This window comes from Uranotaenia lowii, chromosome 3, assembly GCF_029784155.1.
Source record: "Uranotaenia lowii strain MFRU-FL chromosome 3, ASM2978415v1, whole genome shotgun sequence".
In the NCBI taxonomy this organism is placed as follows: Eukaryota; Metazoa; Arthropoda; class Insecta; order Diptera; family Culicidae; genus Uranotaenia; species Uranotaenia lowii.
Window position 1 is genome coordinate 218,290,503 of NC_073693.1, and position 20,047 is coordinate 218,310,549.

General features: G+C 40.6%; 1 protein-coding gene across 5 annotated transcripts in view; it reads left to right on the forward strand.

Moving 5' to 3' along the window:
- Window positions 1–19,818, forward strand: part of LOC129750905 (protein crumbs) — a 192,728-nt gene extending 172,910 nt beyond the window's left edge. For 2 of the 5 annotated variants that reach the window (XM_055746076.1, XM_055746081.1), the window contains 8 exons: window positions 4,668–6,781; window positions 6,908–6,976; window positions 8,916–10,072; window positions 10,137–10,264; window positions 10,329–10,573; window positions 10,644–10,815; window positions 10,969–11,033; window positions 18,396–19,818. In XM_055746076.1, coding sequence (XP_055602051.1) covers window positions 4,668–6,781; window positions 6,908–6,976; window positions 8,916–10,072; window positions 10,137–10,264; window positions 10,329–10,573; window positions 10,644–10,815; window positions 10,969–11,033; window positions 18,396–18,627 — 4,182 coding nt within the window. In that variant the 3' untranslated portion in view covers window positions 18,628–19,818. The remainder of the gene's footprint in view (window positions 1–4,667; window positions 6,782–6,907; window positions 6,977–8,915; window positions 10,073–10,136; window positions 10,265–10,328; window positions 10,574–10,643; window positions 10,816–10,968; window positions 11,034–18,395) is intronic. The other 3 variants (XM_055746077.1, XM_055746079.1, XM_055746080.1) reach the window with 3 other exon arrangements.
- Window positions 19,819–20,047: the final 229 nt, after the last annotated feature.

Here is a 20,047-nt window from a genome sequence, read left to right on the forward strand (position 1 = left end):
ATGATTGTTTTTTTTTCACCAGATATTAACGTTCCCATATATTGACTGATTTTTCACCCCCCCTAAGACCCGACTGTAGGACCGCCCTTGGTTGGAACTCCGATTACGGGGCGATATCTGCATATGAAATGAAGTCAGAGATTCGTTTTTTACCGCAAAGAGATTTCTTGAATCGGCGAATCTATAAATATAGAAACTTGCAAGTAATACGTAGCATAGTTACGACTTTTGGGAAATTCCCGAATCCCAGGAAACCCTTCAAAAATCCAGGGAATTCCCGAAGCCAATAAAATGTGCTAAATAACTAAAAATTCACACGATCTAAATTCAAAAAAAAGGTTCAGAATGAGCAAGGAGATTGATGGCTTAGACTTCAACTTTTTTTTTTATTTCTAAAAACTGGTTAATATATTGAATTTCATAAAAAATGTTTTTTAGTTCGAAAACTTGGTGTAAAGGTAAAAAACGACAAAAAATCTATAATACCGAACAATACCAATAAAGAAACACTACGAAAAGGATCTGAATGTTCTATTTTGCAACACTCAACATTTAGAACTTCCGTTTCGTAAACTATTGACAGTAGCAAAACCATCAGCGAAGAATATTTTGAAACATACGGTTAGTTATCTGATTTGATCAACAACCTGCAGTCTATCGATAGTGGATAATCTATCTCATTTATTTCAAATTTTGGCAGCAGGAATCAGACAAATTTGACTATTAAAGTACCTACTTAGTTTTTGGGTCTTAGGTTTTATAATTGATAATTGAATTTATGAGAACAAGTTCACTCGTGTTGGGAAAAGAGTGGTAGAAAATTGAAAATTAAGATTCCAACAGTCTACTGCATTCGAAATCTTATCTATTGGTTTTGGAATTTCTAGAAACATTTCTGCATGGTAAAATTTTCAAAATGTGCTACAAGTGTCAAAATTTCTACCACTTTTTCCCAACACGAGTGAACTTGCTCTGAGGCATTATAAAAGTTTGAAATTTTTTTAAATACTACTATCTAGAAATTTAAAAACACCAATAGATAAGATTTCGAATACGGTAGACCATGGGTGGCCAAAACATGGCCCGCGAAGCTCATTTTGGAAAAGCCATGTTCTGAGAATTGGTCGGTTTTCTTGATCTGCGTATATCATTTGGAAAAATACATTTGAATCTACTCTTACTTAATTCAAAACAAAGATCTGAAAATCTTTCTGAAGTGATATTAACCAAAGGGGTAAATGTGTATAAAAACTAAATTCGAGAAAACAAGTTTTAAAATTGTTGTGTTTGGCAATTTTCCATACATTTTTGAAACATTTGCAATATTCTTTCGATCGTAAAATTATGGAATATAATTTTAAAAATCTAAAAAATTCAACTTTGAGAATCGTTTGGCATTATTAACTCAAAATAGATCATTTTTGCAACTTATGCCCCTTTGGCTCTGCGGTCCTCATATAATTTTACAAAACAGGTTATCAATGTTCAGAAAAAATAACAATTACAATTACAATTAAAATTTTTTAATTTTCAAAATTGTACGGTATTTGACACATTGTCTGTAAATTCCATCACACATTTTTCAATGTTTCCCGATTAGGTTTTGGTGACTACATAGCATTTGTATGGAGAGCATTCATGTGAACTCTAGTTTTGATATTGAGAAGTTTGGATAGCCTCTGAAAGATAGTATCATTGAAAAAAATCGTTGAAAAATTGTAAAAAATTACCGAAGCATTTCAATATCATAATTCAAATTATACTTTTACAACAATTTCAACCATTCGTAACATGAATTCTGTTTCAACAACTTCGTTCATCCATCCAAATTTAAAAACTTTTGCAAATTATGTAAAACATCGAAAGTTTGCTCTGTATTTTTTTCCAATTTGTTATTGTTTACTAAGCTTTTAATTGAACCAAATCCATATAAAATTTAGTTGGCATCTTGCTCTGTATTTATGAACATCTATAATGAAAAACTAGACAGAATCTAGAATTTTAGAGATGTGGATAGTAAAATTCAATTAGAACGGGTTTGGTACTGACAAATCTCTCAGAAGAACGTTTTTTCAGCAAAATTTTGACTTGAAAAACGTTCAATGATTAAAAAAGAATCAAATTCGTATTTTTCCTGTTCATAGAAGCCCTTCAAAATTCGCTTGTCAATCGAAATATTGAAAAATTTGGAAAGAGTTGGATTGAGTTGAGGTTAAGGTCCATACTTTGAAAAATCAATATTATTCATGATATAACAGAGTTCATTGAAAAAAATATTCTTTTAAATATCAAAATCTTGTGAACGCTATTTTTCGTATTCTGTGTTTTTTTTTTCTAAATTTGTCTATCATATTCTTCTATGGTAAACTTGAAAACTTTGGAAAAGGGGCGGTCATTTTTTTATATTTGGAGACCATAAAATTTACGTTATGTCCATTGTAAACCAATGAGATTTAAAATGCCTTGAATAGATTGACGTAAATAAGTTAGGAGGTATAATTCATTTCGTATTGCGTTGTATTTATACTATTTTTCAAATTGAGTAAAATTTGTAAAAATATGCAAGTAACAAAAACGACTTATTAACATGAATCTATACAAAGGATTCCACCTCGTATCCGGGTCGGAAAAATCTGAACAATTTTCATCTAAAACCCTGGCAAAATCCGGGCATTCGATTTCAAAATTATCGACCAAAACTTCAGGCAATTTCAATGCAAATCAATAGGAAAAAAAAACTTGAATAAAAATGTCCATCAAAAGTGAAGAGCAGATTTTAAATCGTATTTTAGTCTTCCACAAAACCTTTCATGATTATTTTTATGTAACTTACTATAAAAATTCTCATTTTAGATGCATGAATAAAAAAAAATTACAATGCAATTTGATATTTTTTTTGTTCGGTTTGGCAAACAAGGTGAATAAATTCGAGCATTTTTCAATGAAATCCGGTCTAACGAGCCGGATCGGACTTTTCCCAAATTTTGTATTAAATATCCGGGCAAACCCGGATAAAATCGGGCTACCTGGCAAGCTTAATCATTACTCGATGTGACCTAGGCAAATATTTCTATAGCGTTTTCAAAAATCTGTTATAATTTTTTTTTCGAATACTCCGGAATAATTTGTATTTTTTTTTTTTTGGCCCGCCAGCCAATCTCATTTATGGAATATGGCCCTCCTGTTGAGAATGTTGGCCACCTATGCTGTAGACTGTTGAAATCTTATTTTTCAATTTTTCCCGGGATCCCGAGAATTCCCAGGAAAAGAATCGTCAAATTTTCCGATTCCCGGGAACGCTAAAATGGCCGAAAGATTGACACTCTACATAGAACTTAGCACTTGAGAAATGGAAACTAGATGCGAGACGTGTGAAGTGAGTCATGAGATGTGAGAGGTGTTAGGTAAAAGAAAAGAAAAGTATGACGTGAGTAGGGAGAAATGAAACGTGAGAATCGTGCAGTGAGACGTGAAAAGTGAGACTTGAGAAGTGGTACGAAAATAGTGAGGCTTGAAACGTGAGGCGTAAGCCGTGAGATATGAGACGTGAGACATGTCTGATGTCACCTGTCTCAAATCTTTTGTAACAAGGTTACCGAAAATAATTCTATGTTTTTGTAAAATAAAAATCTCGAATTCTGTGATTAGAACCATAAATTCTGTGACGGTTTTCTGTGAGGCTATATTTAGTTCATGAAACATCAACAAACAGGAAACTTTTTACATTTGTTATAGAAAAACTCAATTTACATTACCTTGTTTTCATATTTCCATGAATTAGAGTGAGACATAAAAGTTAAATAAAAATTTATAATGTACGAAATGTAGAAAATTTGTGAATTCTGTGAAAATTTAAAAAAAAAAATGTGATCTGTGACACAGGTCTGTGAGAAAATTTGTCTTAAAATTCTGTGATAATACAGATTTTTCTATGATTTCGGCAACCTTTCTCAGGCTTCATCCTTGAGTTTTCAAGACTCAGGTCTCAGCACGGTGTATCTGGGAGTAAACTTTATTTTTCGAAAATTACATCGTTAATTTTTGCACTATTCGAAAGCTGGGTCTTTCCCCTTTCATTTGAGTCAAAATTTAAAAGTTTAGAAAATTTTTTTTTTTTTAAGATTTTTTAACCTTTTTAATGGTTTTTTTTTTTTTTTCAAAGACAAAACCATACTAATCACTGTGGAAACGCTCTTCTTACATTTCGCGTTAATCCAACTCCATATGTCAATAGCATGATTTACATGTTCAGGATAATCTGAAGTAAAGAGCATTTGATTGGGTTTGATTCTGAAAAAAAGGTATCCCGCTTTGTTTTGAAAATTTAGTTATTTATATTTTGAGCGAAGTTAGAGTGAAACCTTTTTGAACAATTATTTGGGGAGGGAACGGAGGCTTCCATAAAATTTTCTTGAATTACTCGAGAACTTATCAAGCAAATGAAACCAAATTTGGGGACTTTGGTAAAAGGAATATTTTTATGAATATTAGGTACTCCTCCTCCATCCAATGGAGGGATAGAAAGGAAAAAAAAATGTTGTAAAGATTCGAAACTTATAAACCAATGGAACTAAATTGGATATGAGAGGGTTTTGAGTACGATAAAAATTGATATGATTATTAGAGCCGCGACCTCCTTTCAACTTCCTTTTTGTTCTTTTTTACAGTCTCAACCCTGCATGAACGGTGGTCGCTGTATCGATCAACTCGGTGGTTTCCTGTGCGATTGCGACCAAACGGGCTACACCGGTTCATACTGTCAGCAGAACATCGACGAGTGTGAATCTAACCCCTGCACCAATGGAGCCGAATGCATCGACAAGGTGAACGACTATCAGTGCAAGTGTTATCCGGGCTACAGCGGCAAGAATTGCGAAGAGGACATCGACGAGTGTGAGTCCAACCCGTGTCAGTATTCGAGCAAGTGTCTGCAACGTTCAAACATCTCGCTGTACTATTCGAACAACAAGAATCTGCCGGCGATATTTACCCAACAGTTTTCGTTCTTGAACGCCAGTGGTTACGAATGTGTTTGTGTACCCGGAACAATGGGTAAGAACTGTGAGATAAATATCAACGAATGCGACAGTAGCCCGTGTAAGAACGGAAACTGCGTAGACGGTATCGGAAACTATACTTGCGAGTGTGAGCCTGGGTTTGAGGGAGACCATTGCGAGACTGATATCAATGAATGTGTTAAGTACAAACCTTGTGTTCATGGAACATGTATCGACGAGAGGAATAACTATAGCTGCGATTGTGACGAAGGTTGGGGTGGAAAGAATTGTTCGGTGAGGTTGACGGGCTGTGTTAACAAGCCTTGTCTGAATGAAGGAACCTGTGTGCCGTATTTGGAAAACGAAACCCTGCATAAGTTCAACTGCTCTTGTAGACAAGGTTTTCAGGGAAAAACTTGTGATACGGTAACAACAATGTCCTTGGGAGCTAGCAGTTTGCTTGTGGTCAATACGGCACGTGACGAAGGCTACGATATTCAGCTTAGATTTAAGACTACACTACCAAATGGAATCCTTGCATTCGGAAATGGAGCCACCTCTTACATTTTGGTACTGAACAACGGCCGATTGAACTTGCACTCAGCATTGCTGAACCGATGGGAAGGCGTATTCATTGGATCCAATTTGAACAACAGTAAATGGCAAAAGGTATTCGTCGCCATCAATTCTTCGCATTTAGTACTTTCTGCCAACGAAGAACAAACCATCTATCCGATTAACTCTTACGAAGGCACTAACGGTAGCAATACATCGTTCCCGATAACTTATCTCGGAGGAACAACTCCAACCCTCGCGCAACCCTATCTTAAACATATTGCACGGGCAGTGTCCAGTTTCATCGGGTGTATGGAAGACGTCGTTATCAACGGTCAATGGGTACTCCCTGGCCAGGAACAAGAGTTCACCAAACTGCACAATATCGACATTGGATGTCCTCGCACTCCTCAATGCGAACCCAACCCATGCAACTCTAACGGACATTGCACAGATTTGTGGCGTACATTCTCTTGCAGCTGTCAACGACCTCATCTTGGTCATACCTGCAAGTACAACATCACAGCAGCAACCTTCGGCCATGAAAACACCACTCGATCAGCCGTTAAGGTGGTAGTTAGCGATAGTGCCCGTCGCGCAATTCGATCAGTGCTTGATATTTCTATGTTCATAAGGACTCGTCAAGGTTCAGGAATGGTGTTCTACCTCGGAAGTGATCCCGAAATACCCAACAACCAATCACCGAGCGATGATTCCTATGTGGCCGCATTCCTCTCAAAAGGAGAACTTCTGGTCCGAATGATCTTCAACGATACACCCGAAGGCTACACAGTAGGTGGAAACAAACTGGACAACGGCTACCTCCATCTAATCGAAGTTATCCGCAACTCCACACTTGTACAAGTCAAACTCAACGGAACCGAGTATTTCCGTAAAACGCTGTCCTCCACCGGACAACTCAACGCTCAGGTTCTTTACTTGGGAGGACCACCACCGTACGCTGACTCGATCACCAGCCTCCACAAAGACGAATCCGAGAAGCAGTACTTCAAGGGTATCATTCAGGATGTTCAGGTTTCCAACGGATCCCATGCCATGATTGTGGAGCTGTACCCGCTGAGCGAGGAAGGTTTGATACTACCGCCACCATTCGGGGAGGTTTCCATCGATCGCACTTCCGTTCTGGAGGGTGTCGTCACCGATGACCTGTGTAGGACCCAGCCGTGCAAACACGACGCCATCTGTGCCAACACGTGGAATGATTTTGTGTAAGTTTATCTAGAATTGAATTGAACTAAACTAACATTGTGTCCATTGTTTCGTACTAACATAAATGTTTAACCCATCCTTGACATGAATTGCACTCTTTTCGACAATTATAATTTCCCATCTAGCAAATGCAAGTGGACCTATCTAAAGGACACTTTCAAGGAAGTCAAATGGCTTTGGAACAATCAAGTTAGGTAGGGTTTAGGGTCGGTCAACAAGTTAAGCGTTCTTTTATACTTTACACATTCATAACATCATTTTTCTGAATAACTTCACTACTCATATTTGTTATAAATTACTCAATTTAGTCGCTAAACATATCATTTTCATGACATTAACTTTTACAATCTGAAATACCCCTTTTTTAAGTAACCAGTAATCATGACCACAAAAATAGCAGTTAAAAGACGAACACGAAATTATTGCGACACTGAAAATGTCATGCCAATTTTTTTAAATGTTTAGAATCAAACCAAAATTTAAGGGTAGTTTTATACCTATATTTACTTCAAAAATCAAAAAAAAAAAGTTAATCGATGGAGCCGATGGAGTTTCTCAGTTCTTTCCCATTTTCTTAACATGTCCTTTTCGTCTTTGACTGTCTTCTGGCTCTTCGGAAGCTCCCGCTTCATTATTGCCCAGTACTGCTCCACCGGGCGTAGCTCCGGACAGTTTGGCTGGCTCATGTCCTTTGGAACAAAATGGACAGAACTGACCTTATACCACTCCAGGACACTTTTAGAATAGTAGCATGATGCCAAGTCTGGCCAAAATAGCGGAGCTTCGTCGGGCTGCTGCGAAAATGGAAAAAGCGAGGCACTCAGATTTGTTGATCTCACCATTTATTGTGCCCTTTGTCACGAAAGGCTCAATCTTCAGTCCTCAAGAGCAGATGGCCTGCCAAACGAGATATTTGGTGGCAAACTTCGACATTTTCTTTTTCTTAAATTTGTTGTCCACGTCGAACTTGCTCTTGCCGGTAAAAAATTCCAACCCCGGAATTTGCTTAAAATCGGCTTTTATATACATTTCGTCGTCCATCACACAGCAGCCATATTTTGTCAGCATCTTCAGGCTCAGCTCAACGATCATTTCAACGGAGTGAGAGCGTCGGATGCTCTGCACGTTTTTGCCAATGTCAGCTGATTACTAGTCTGCCTCGTCCTACTCTTTGAACCATGGCAGTTCGGCATAATCCAGGCCAATGAGTCGATTACTCTCGATGCACTGTAACACAGTGTTTGACATGTCTACCAACAGTAATCTTTATGTGGGGCACAACTCTTTTGTTGGTCACAAGTAGTACTTCGGCTTTATGGTGGGCTATGAAGCTTGACTTCTTCCACCCAGATTCCAACTCTCTCTACAGACGTCGTTGAAAGCTCTTCGCTGTTTACCGTCTGGACTGAGGCGTTCGGTAAAATCCCCGCCATGCCCTGTTTTTCCTGTGAGCCGTTCGTTGAGCTCAGAAGACTCACTACAGCCTTGACAACTGTGATGAAGGGCATCATCACTTTTTATAGCTTATCCTTAACCTCGTAGTGAATTTTACACGTAGTCTTCATGAATGTTACCAATACCTTCATCTTGGCAATGAGGTCGATCGAATGGTTTGGAACTGTAAATTCCCGGAAACTCAAGAACTCTTTGATCTGCTTCTAATTTACAGCTCAATGAAGCACTCTTGTAACCTTTTGTTGATCAGTTATTAAAGTCAAATAACTTGTGGAATTCTTCCTCCCTAATTTATGGAAGACTTCTCCCAATTCAGCTAACTTGTTCTTTTCCTAGCAAAGATTGTCTCCATATGAACATTCTGTCTGATGTTCTGAAATTATCACCACGCCCTGTTTGCTGAAGTCCTGGCTTGAACAAGATGCAAGAGACTCTTTATAACCAGATATAGATGTAGATAAATAAGTGTAAACCCTTGTAGTTTTGTCCAAAAAAATTGACCAAAAATAGAATACGGTACGTTATCCCCTTTTATTCCTCGGAGCTACGTTTTCCCTTAAACTATCGTCGTAGGCCTACAATATCATTATTTTAGGAATCTAGTTCTTTTTCACTCCAACCTATAAATCTAACAATTAATTTCTCCTGATAACGATTTTCCCTTCCCTCTCTTCACAGATGTACCTGCCCACGGGGTTACAAGGGCAAATACTGCCAGGAGATTCAGTTCTGCGAGCTGCAAAAGTGCCCGCAAAACGCGGCCTGTCAAAATCTGGACACCGGTTACGAGTGCATCTCCAACATGACTTTCCACGACGACAACGAACCGCTCAAGTATGCCTTCAGCCCCGGGTTGGATCCGATCAACCAGGAGATGACGGAGTTCAACATGGATACGATAGAAATTTCCTATAGGACCAAGTTCGGTGGAACGTTGCTGTACGTTCAGGAGAGCGATATGTACTTTGAGATTTCTACGATCAGGAAACTGGTGACCATTTCTTGGAGGTTGTCGATCGATCTGCCAGAGCAGAACAGGTTCGAGTACGAAGACGATGGTAATTACGATTGGCACACGGTGTTTATAAGGGTTACTCCTAATGGAAAATTGGAAGCCGGCTGGAAGGGATGGGAATCGGCGCTGGATCCTCAGCCTAGCATTTCTGTGAACATCGATTACTTTGCCTATAAGCATTTGTTCTCCGGCAAACATTTCATCTATCTGGGTGGAATGCCATCGTTGAGTCATATCGAGAACAATTCCGTGGTTAACGGTGGAATCGATAAGGGATCAACGTTTAAGGGATGTCTAGGAGAGTCTCGCGTTGGAGGATACTTGCTGCCATATTTCCAGCATGATGTGATCTACCCGGATACTTTCCGATTCAGTGGTGCCCATTTCAATCTGAACTCCAGTCAGCCTGAGGAAGGTTGTATACTGTGTTTCCAACAGTCTTGTAAGAATGGTGGATTCTGTAGTAATCCCTCGGAGAAATACGCTTGCGATTGCCCGGCAGGATATGAAAGTGATGACTGTTCCCAGAACATTGACGAATGTCTTGTGGCGAATTGTACCAACAACTCGACCTGTATTGACGGAGTGGCTAGCTTCACCTGCCAGTGTTTGGACGGATACGAGGGAGAGCTGTGTGAATTTGAAATCGACGAATGTATGTCCAATCCGTGCCACAATGGAGGATCGTGTACCGATATGATCGCTACTTTCTCCTGCAACTGTACTGAAGAATATGCAGGACCGCAGTGTGATGTTTTCCGTTTGGTAACGTGCGAAAATCAACCCTGTAAAAACGGGTCCACCTGTATTGATGGATTTAGTGAGTGTTTTCCTCAATCCTTTGATGTGACAATTTTTACAGTTTTTATTTTTCCTTCTCGCAGATTCGACAACAGGCAACAACTTCACGTGTTCTTGCAAAAACGGGTTCGCAGGACCGCTGTGCGATACACCCTTCTGCCAGATTGAAGAGTGTCAAAACGACGCAGTTTGCATAACGAACGACGAAAATGTAAGTTAACGAGACTCAGTTATCAAAACATTAGAATAATTATTTAAATCTACTCTGTCTCAAGGTCCCCATCTGTCGCTGTACCCCGGGATATTTGGGTAAATTTTGCGAGGTCGAAATCAACGAGTGCGATTCGGCGCCCTGCCTAAATGGAGGTCAGTGTATCGACTTTATCAACGATTACCGGTGTAATTGTAGCGGCACCGGCTACGAGGGTCGTAACTGTGAGGTCGACATCGACGAGTGCTACGTGGAGCGGATCAATTGCGGAGGCAGAGGTTCTTGCATTAACACCAGAGGATCATTCAGGTATTAACCTTTTTTGGAGATTTTTTTTAAGAGGATTGCTAACGGAAATGTGTTTTTTCTTCATCGATAGGTGTAAATGCAATGAAGGTATGTGTGGTAAGGGTTGTGACAAGGAAGATCCCTGCAAGATCGAACCGAATGTCTGCCAGAATGGAGGCCTCTGCATAGAAGACTGCGATAAAGAACGTCTGTTCTACTGTAACTGTACCACAGGTTTCATTGGTGATACTTGTTCGGAACAGGTATGTAGTCACTTATATTCTCAAAACAAACAAAAAATGTGTATAATACCGCATTATCGCTTGGGACGCACTTCGGTTGCACAAAAACATCATCATCACACACTGATCTGCAAAAAACCACCTGTCCATTTCTTTCTTTCTTCCCTCAAACAGGACGACCTCGGGGTCAGAGAAATAACCTATCTAGATACGGTCTACTACTATGTGGATAAGATTGTGGGGAGTGTTCTTTACTTTTTATAACATTACGTTATCCATATGCATACATATGTGAGAAAAACTACACGGTTTGGTTTGCGTTTTTATCCTACTAACATCAAGTATCGGTTGTTGAAAAATGTTTTGTGATTTTTTGTTAATTACTAATGCTTTGGCGTTAATACTAAACTAATAACTAAAAATTCAAACTTATTAAATACATAAGATACATTTTATTTTTGATCCTAACAATTTTTTAAAATAACTCGTAACGAATTTTGTTATATCTTTCTTAGTAAGTCGTACATAACCAATGTAGTCTACATTCTCTAGTTAACACATAACGAATAGCAGAATAAAATACTTGCATGTGAACCGTTTTAACAAAATTTAAAAAGCCTGATCTGAGCGGTCTGTATTAAAATTTGATTATTATTATTGGTGCAGCTTGGAACAGTTAGTGTTCGGCCGCTCGAAATAAGACATTACTTTGTTAAAAGTAGATATATGGAAACTGTTCAAATTTCCATTTTACAAATTACGAATTGAACTGCAACAAGAAAATGAGGGAAAATCGTCATGAGCCTTTCGTTGCCCTTTGGTACTTATTAGTACTACCGTCAGGCGTTATTTAGTTTCCAAGATACTGAAAAAAAAACCTTAACTTTCTCAACCATTGCTACCGTGATACCGGAAGGATTTTCTGTGCTGATCGACCTGGTGTTTCCGACATTTACTTTGAGACCTGCTACCTTCTAGTTTTCGGTGAAGTCGTGTAGTAGTGCATATCCGGATGTCTTTGGATAAACGAAATGATATCGTCAGTCTGTTCAAGATCGTTTAGCTCTGCTCCATTTTTAAAAGTTTCCACGGTAGCCCTCGGTTCGATCTAATCAATATCGCGATGAATAAGGACGATGTTTTTTTCGGAATCAATGAACACAAGCAGGCCCAGGCCCCATGAAATGCGTGGATCTGTTCCAATAGTATTCGTAGCGTTATCAACATTATGCTACGCTATTAACCGCATTTTGTTTGATCACCATGCTACGTAGAGATACCCTACATCCAGTCGGCCGGAAATATCGAAATTTTCAACAAGACAGAATCTAACTCACAAGGCTGCCAGATCATAACGACCCGCTTAATCTCGATAAATGGATCCATCCTACGATTTAAATTGCTACGACTCGATTACTTTTCGGTAAAGGTCCGAAAACCTTCCACTGAATCCGGTCCGACGACCATCGGAAGGTGACTCCAATTCGGCTTGAAACCTTCCAGTGGGTCTGGCTCGACGAATATACGCCTCAACTTCAAATGGATTTTCAACTCATTACCTCCCATTTGGCTCGAGTTCCGACGATTTTCCAGTGCTTCGGTTCCAGAATTGACTTCCTTTCAGTGGCTCACAGTCTTACGACCTCCAATTGGCTTCGGCTCGAAAGCTTTTACTAATAAGCCATACTCAAGAGACCTTCCGCTTGGCTCTTATCCAACGACCTCTCAGTGGCTCCGGCTCTACGACCTTCCAATGGCTCCCGATACGGTGACGACTTTCTAGTGGTTCCAGTTCCAACGCTATTCTAGTGGCTCTGTTCCTGACTCGACGACATTCCATCAGCTTCAACTCGTCAATCTTTTACTGATGATTCCATTTCTCTCCTTTTTCACATATGCTAGGGCGAGCTCATCACCTCGTAAGATCAGACGCTACTCGGACACTCCCGACAGACGGACGACGACTACGACAGGTACAATACTGTATTCATTTGTCGGACTTGCAATTAGGAGGATATATGGCATATCGACCATCCTACTTTACTAGCCGAATGCTAGCGTCATCAGTACAAATTTTAAATGGGAAACTTTGCGCAGTTCTTACTCTCGCCTTCAAGGTCTTAAGGACTAAGTGAATTTGAAATAAGTTATCCTGCACTTCTTTTCTCAGTGTTAGGCAGCACGACGATCATACCACCTGCACGGGACTTGGACTTTTTCGCATTTTTTTCGGTCTTTACGACAATCGCATTGCTCCTCTTTTGAATTTTACTGGGCTACATCTTAGATGCTACTGGTAGTAGAAACACCCTCTATTTTATGTTTTTTGTCAGATCATGCTTGATCTTCCGAACCCTCTTAGCAAAGACTGGGGATCCGCAGTGGCCAGAGAATTCGCTTTGAGTATTCAGCTTTACTGGAGGACACAGATATCGTTGTTCGCTGAACCAGGATATGGTTCTACCAAAGACTTAGATCATGTACCGCATCCGCGAAACCTCGTAGTGGTTCTGCCTGCTTGTTGACGGAGTACATTAGAAAGACGTCCTTTGTACCCTTCAAATATCGAACAGCTCGCATTAATGCACCCCAATGATGTTCACTAGGATTCCACTACAAACGTTCAACATAGCCAATCGCAAAACATACATCAGGAAGTGTAGACATCTTAAGGTACATTATGGTTCCTAAAAGTTCTCAATACGGGTTGCTTGTTGTTCCAGCTTCATTCTTCTCCAACAGCAACGCCTTTTCCATCGGAGTCTTGCAAGGGTTGCATTCAGCCAAGCCAAATTTCCGAAGAAGTTTTTCGATACTAGCAGTTTGCGACAACTTCATCTCACCACGCTTCATGTCGTAATCGATCTTGACGCCAAGAAAGTTTCGCACTGTCCCGCGATCCGTTATCTGGAACTTATTTGATAACTGTTGCTTCATATTTAAAACAGTTTCCAGTTCCTTCCAGCCACAACCAGATCATCGACATACAGGACCAGGAATATTTCGTCTTTCCCCCTCTCGTCGATTCATGAATAGAGGCAATAATCGTATTGAGACCGTTGAAACCCAACCTTGAATAAAGTCTCATTCAGCCTCTCGTTTCAGCACTGGGAACTTTGCTTCTATCCAGAAAGTGATTTCTTCAATTTGCAAACTGACTCTGGGTTAGCCTTGACACCTTCAAGAACGATCTTGATCTTGTAGCACGCCATGTAAAAACACTTTTAACGTCCATTTGATGGATGTGGAAAGACATTTGAACAGCTACGGGTATACGTTTCTTGATAGTCGTTCCCTGGTTTCTGGCCGTCCACATTCTCTTTCGTCGAAAACAACCATCTAGAGTGTAAGGGCTTGATACCAGCAGGTCGCTCTACAAGAACCCATACGTCATTTGTCTCATGAATTCAAGTTTGTCCTTCCATTTAGACTCGTCTGAGCGGCCTCGAATTTCGTCGTATATACTTGGTACATCTGGGAAAGAATTCACACCAAAGTTGCTCGGAAACCAGTGATGACGTCAAGGAACTTACCTGGAAGCCGCTCCCGTTCGTTACGCTTCGGGTTAGACCTTGAAAAGTCACCGCGTCTTTCTTGCGAAAAGAGCGCGCCAGAATTTTCTTCTGGATTGACCACAGCCAAAGGACTTGCGAATTCCACTAAGTCATCACTGCTCAAAGGATGAAACTCATCGGGGCCTGCTTCGTCACCAACATCGTCTTCAACTGCCCTCTCTGGCTCATGCGGCGTCTGTTTCATTGAATTTCACATCTCGAGTAACGATAATCTTTCGAACAGCCGGATCCAAAAGCCGGTACCTACTGGGAGCTTAACCAACCAGCATCGCCTTCTTGCTCTTCGAATCGAACTCCTTCCTCAACTGATTTGGTACCCAGCCGAACGCTTGACAACCAAAAATAAGTAACTTGTCGATATTCGGCTTCTCATTCGATCACATTTGGTTTGGGCTAGATTTAGCACCCACAGCACACGTCGGACTTCGGTTGATGAGGAAATTTGTCTGGACAGCTTCCGGCCACAAAAATTTCGGTATACCAGAATCAATCAGCATGGCTCTTAAAGGGTTCCGATTGCTATCGAATTTTCATTGGAAAATAACTATTTAACTTCATTTTACCATTTTACTCGTATTTTATTTACAGTCCATACGCAAATGCCCGCCCCTTTCCCCTCATCCCGGCCATAAGATTCTGCACAACCTGTGAATCAACCGATTTTTGCATGTAAACCCATACATTCTTCAGTATGTCCTCGACTGTCTTCACTACCTTAGGTCGTTTAAGAAGGTGCTGCTTCATAATCGCCCAGTTCTTCTCGATGGGGCGAACTCTGGAGTGTTGAACATTTTCGGCACGAAATTGACCTTATTGTCCGCATACCACTTCAGCACGTCCTTGGAGTAGTGGCATGAGGCCAAATCCGGCCAGAAGATTGTTTGCGCACGTGCAGATGGCTAGCCAAACCAGGAATTGATTCGCAAATTTGGACAACTTCTGAGTGCGGACATGCTCCAGAAAAGGTTGTCGGAGATCTGTTCGAAGTCGGCCTTCACATATGTTCCGTCGTCCATGATGCAGCATTCAACTTTCGTCAGCATGTTGAGGTACAACTTCCTGGCACGGGTTTTGGCTGACTTGTTCTGCTTCTCGTGGCAATAAGGGGCCTTTTGCACCTTGAACGTTCGAAGCCCAGCCTTAGTTTTGGCCTTCTGGACAAAACTTCGGCTTAGGTGCAGCTTCTTAGCCACATCCCGAACGGAGGCGTTCGGGTTTCGGTTGAAGGCCCCAACTACGCGGTTGTGATTTTTGGTGTTGTATGAAATACTTTTTCCTTCACTTCTGGGCTTCCGATCGGTTGTCAATCGTTCCTCGAACCGCTTAATCCCTCGCGACACCGTGTAATTCGCGATTCCCAACGTTTTAGCGATGGAACGATGCGAGAGATCCTTGTTCTCGTGATGAATGCGCAAGATTTTATCAGGCACGAGCTGTTCTTCTGACTCCATTTCCCCGAACTTTGATCACAGGACTTTAAAACTATCAGGATGTCTACAATGCACTATGAACTAAATTCACCCAAATTTTCATTAAATTCTACCCAACGATTTAAAAGTTAGAGTCATTTCAAAGTGTGGCAATTTCATCGTGGACACCTATTACCTGGTCTGCGATGGTACGGTTGAATCTTTTTGTAACCCTATTCTGCTGCGGAGAGTAGGCAATGGTTGGTTGCAACTGGATTCCTTTGGCCTTGTAGTATTCTCGCTGCTCATTCGAATTGTATTCCGTACCTTAATCAACAACAAGCTTGGAAATTTCAATTTTCAACTCCGTCGTAACCATGGCTTCATATTGCTTGAAACAAGCAAATTATTTGGGCCCATTGGATAAACAACCGCACAATATGTGAAGTCGTCAATAGAACTTACAAAATATCTAAAGCCGTCCCAGGCCACCGGATCGATGGGGCCACAAACGTCCGAGAATGTACTCGCTTCAGGGGCCTTGAAGCACGGCGTTGCGTTTCATCAAAAGGCTCTCGGCACTGCTTTCCTTTTCTTACGTGGCCCATACCACGATTCCGGCTGTCGGCTTCGGCAGTCCGTTTGAACGATTCCAAGCATTTCGGCTCTTAGGATTTCTTCGGTCGATACCCTTTTCTTCCGACGACCCCGTGCTATTGTCTTCGTTTGATTTCACCACCCAGTCTTCTCTTTTCGTTTAGATACTTCCGCCAACAGTCGCTGTTTATCGCAAAAGATATTTCTCGTCCAGATTCTCGAGGGCCGTTACCAGTAAGTAAGTAGGTAGTGACCAGAGGATCAAAGCTGTCTGGTGGTGTCAGAAAAAGTTGAGATACCAGATGGCGTGGTTCCAACTTCGCCCCAGCAGACTTCAACTGCCGGACCAAATCGTCGAACGCTTGGAAACGCGCTTGCATCGAGGACCCTTCCTTCATCCGCATGCGAACCAACTGGTATCGAAGTAACGTCTGGCTCGTTACCGATCTCGTAGCAAAGGGTTCCTACAGGGCTTTCCACATTGCCCTAGCAGTTTCCTTATCCCGTACAATTCCTAGGCATTCGTCGGACACAAACGAAACCAACGAGGATTTCGCTTTCCGATCTGTCTGCCGCCACTTGGTCCGTGCTGCTCCGTCTTAAGGAGGGATGGCACCTCCTTCCAGGACTTCCGAGACCTCCGCTGCATCCAAGAACAGCTTCACGTGGAACTTCCAATTCGCGTAATTGGGACTAACCAGTTGCAGAATGCCTTCTCTTGAAGTAATTAACAAAGAAGTTTATTACAGAGAAAAAAGTGTTCTTTAATGTTCGGGAGTTTGTTCCGGGATCGCTTGACACATCCTTTTCAAGGATTGCTTCGCTTCACTTAGGGATTGCAGCAGCCTTCCTTGCCTCAGCGGTATCACACGTTTCACTGCTGAACTCCTTTCGAGTGTACGATTCGGAGTTCCTTTTGTGCCTTCAACGATCATCAACATCAACCCACTGTATAAGCTTTGGGTTTTTAAAAGTAACTTCTTTTCCATCAACTCGATTGACGGTGATCTTATCAGATCATCTGCCTTTTTCAGGTTTGAAAGTTTCACCAGTTTCTCTACAAATATCATTTTTCGACTTAACCATTCGATATAAGTCCCAACCTCAGGGGAAGAATCCCTAGATACGGACCCCAGGCTATCTCTTTCGAGGGCATTGTACAGAGGTGTTCTGAAACTTTACAATTCCCAGGCTAAAACAAAGCTGGTGAAAATCTGGAGAAGCATTCGCTAGTTTGTTACCGGGATAGCCACCTCCATACACATCGGCAGATTCCGATAGATTTCACTCCCCTAAGGCAGAAGGCACCTTTCTGACTGGATCTAGAAAAGGTGAAACTACTACTCACAGCAGGGGTTTCGTTGTTCAACTAACACACCTGGCGCGTGATCCAATGACCTTACAATACCTCCGCGATCCATCGTTCAGTGACTCCGGCCCAAAGGTCAGATTGAAGTTTTCATCGCCTCGGGTGATTCAAAACATTGTAGAAACCAATTTTTTATGTTCCAGATCACCCGAATCTGTTGTTCTATTTGAAAGATTGTTTGATTTTGCGCGATCCAGGAGTTTCCTGATATGAATATTTTGTATGCTTCCTCATCTCCGCATATCATAAACGGAAATGTAAACGCAATACTCGATTGTAATTTTTTCACTCAGTAGTTTGGTTGACCCTCTTATATTTTTTTTAAAATTCAGTACTGTTCAAGCCGTTATTATCCGTACTAATAAAGTCGGGCTTACGACGTGATGTGAAATTTTATATCTCGTCTCACACGTTTCGTCCACAATATCTTTTGCGTTATACCACTGTCCTCACTTCTCGAGGCAGCAACTAAAGCCCATTGCTAGTTTTGGCCAAATATTTAGTTGATCATGCTACAAAAAACACTCAAATTTTGTTATATTATTTTCTTATATCATAGGTAATTATTTCAATTCATTTTAAGATTGCATGACGATTCCACAAAACCGTAAATTCAAATAGAACTAATAAGTTTTATTTTTCCAACCAACAGGCTACACTGGAGGCTGAGGGAACGAGTGGAGCCGACATCGCACTGATAGTGGTACCGGTGGTGATCGGTATACTGGCGATAGCAGGCGCCCTGATCGGATCGTTCCTGGTGATGGCCCGGAACAAGCGAGCCACCCGGGGAACCTACAGCCCCAGCGCCCAGGAGTATTGCAACCCAAGACTGGAAATGGACAACGTACTCAAGCCGCCGCCCGAAGAGCGCCTGATCTAAGAGTCGTCTCTGATGATGCTTCTTTTGTTATAATGTTAGGCAGTTTTTTGTTTATATAATATCTGGGGTCACATGACCGAGCAAGTGGTGATGAATCCCCCGGTAGCTCACGAAATATATTTTTTATGCATGACGAGATCAGGTAAAATTTGTAGATATACTTACAAACAAAAGATCTTGTTGATAATCGATCGCCAAATCGCGATTGTGTGGTTTGTGAATACCGACTTTTACTCATAATAGGACAAAATCAGACTTAATAAATATAAATCGAGTTTAAGTTATTGAAGCTACTTAAAGAAAATTTCCTCCCAGGAAATGCACCTTGAACACGCTAGAATATTTGCTGGCCGATTGTTAATACTAAGAGTCTGTATTAGAACAATATACGTCGACGTATCACGCTAGATAGAATGCGAGTACTGCTAAATACGAATGAGAAAAAAAAAGAAATCAAACAAATATTGTGATATGAATCCTACCCCTACTGTGTAAAACCACAATATAATAAGAAAACTGCGAGCAAACAAAGTATTTTAATACAACTTAAAACTGCCCCGATTCAAAATTCGGGTCTATAGGAATCTCAATTTGTTCTTGTTGGAAAGCAAACACAATCCTCTCCGTCCAATTTTTTGTTTTAACAATGTGCGTGTTTGAGCGTGTGTGATTGCAAGATGAGTTGAAAATGAATATGTTGTTTGCATCCTCAAAATTCATGTGCCGTATCGTTTGGGCGATAGATTATTTGGAACTGGAACAACTACCCAAGGGCAAATGGAATTTGACTTGGGAACTGACCTTTTTAATGTTGAAACGGCATCTCTATTTCCTGCAGACAAAATGTGGAACAAATTGAAACTTCGTAAATCACAAATTTCACGAATAACGGATAATAAAAAACTGCTGAAGTAGACTGAATTAAAAAATAAAGCAAGTTGCCTTAAAACTGAATGGTTCAATACACAATAACGCATGAAATGATGAAGAACTTGTGCAAGTAATTCTTTCTTTCCTTATAATGACAAAAAAAAATTAAAAATAGAACCTTCATCTTTTTAAAATCTATAATATAGCGAAAAATAAGTCTATTTTGTAAAGTAGTGTAAGAAAACAAATATTTTAAACAAACGTCCATCGCTGCTACAGGCTAATGTTAAATAAACGAGACATTATCTATTGAGAACAACACTTTATGGCACAGTTTTTATTTGTGATGACAAGTCGCAGGATGTATTCAAGGGCGCTGGTTATGATCCTCGCGGGGAGATTTAAAGCCAACAGAACTCCTATTGACAAAAAACCCTCTCTCTGGGTTGATTTTTTCCGATTTAAAACTTAAATCATGAAAAGATTGCGATTCAAAAATGGTCGATACCAGAGTTCATCCGACCATTGACACATTATTCCTTCGTCTATC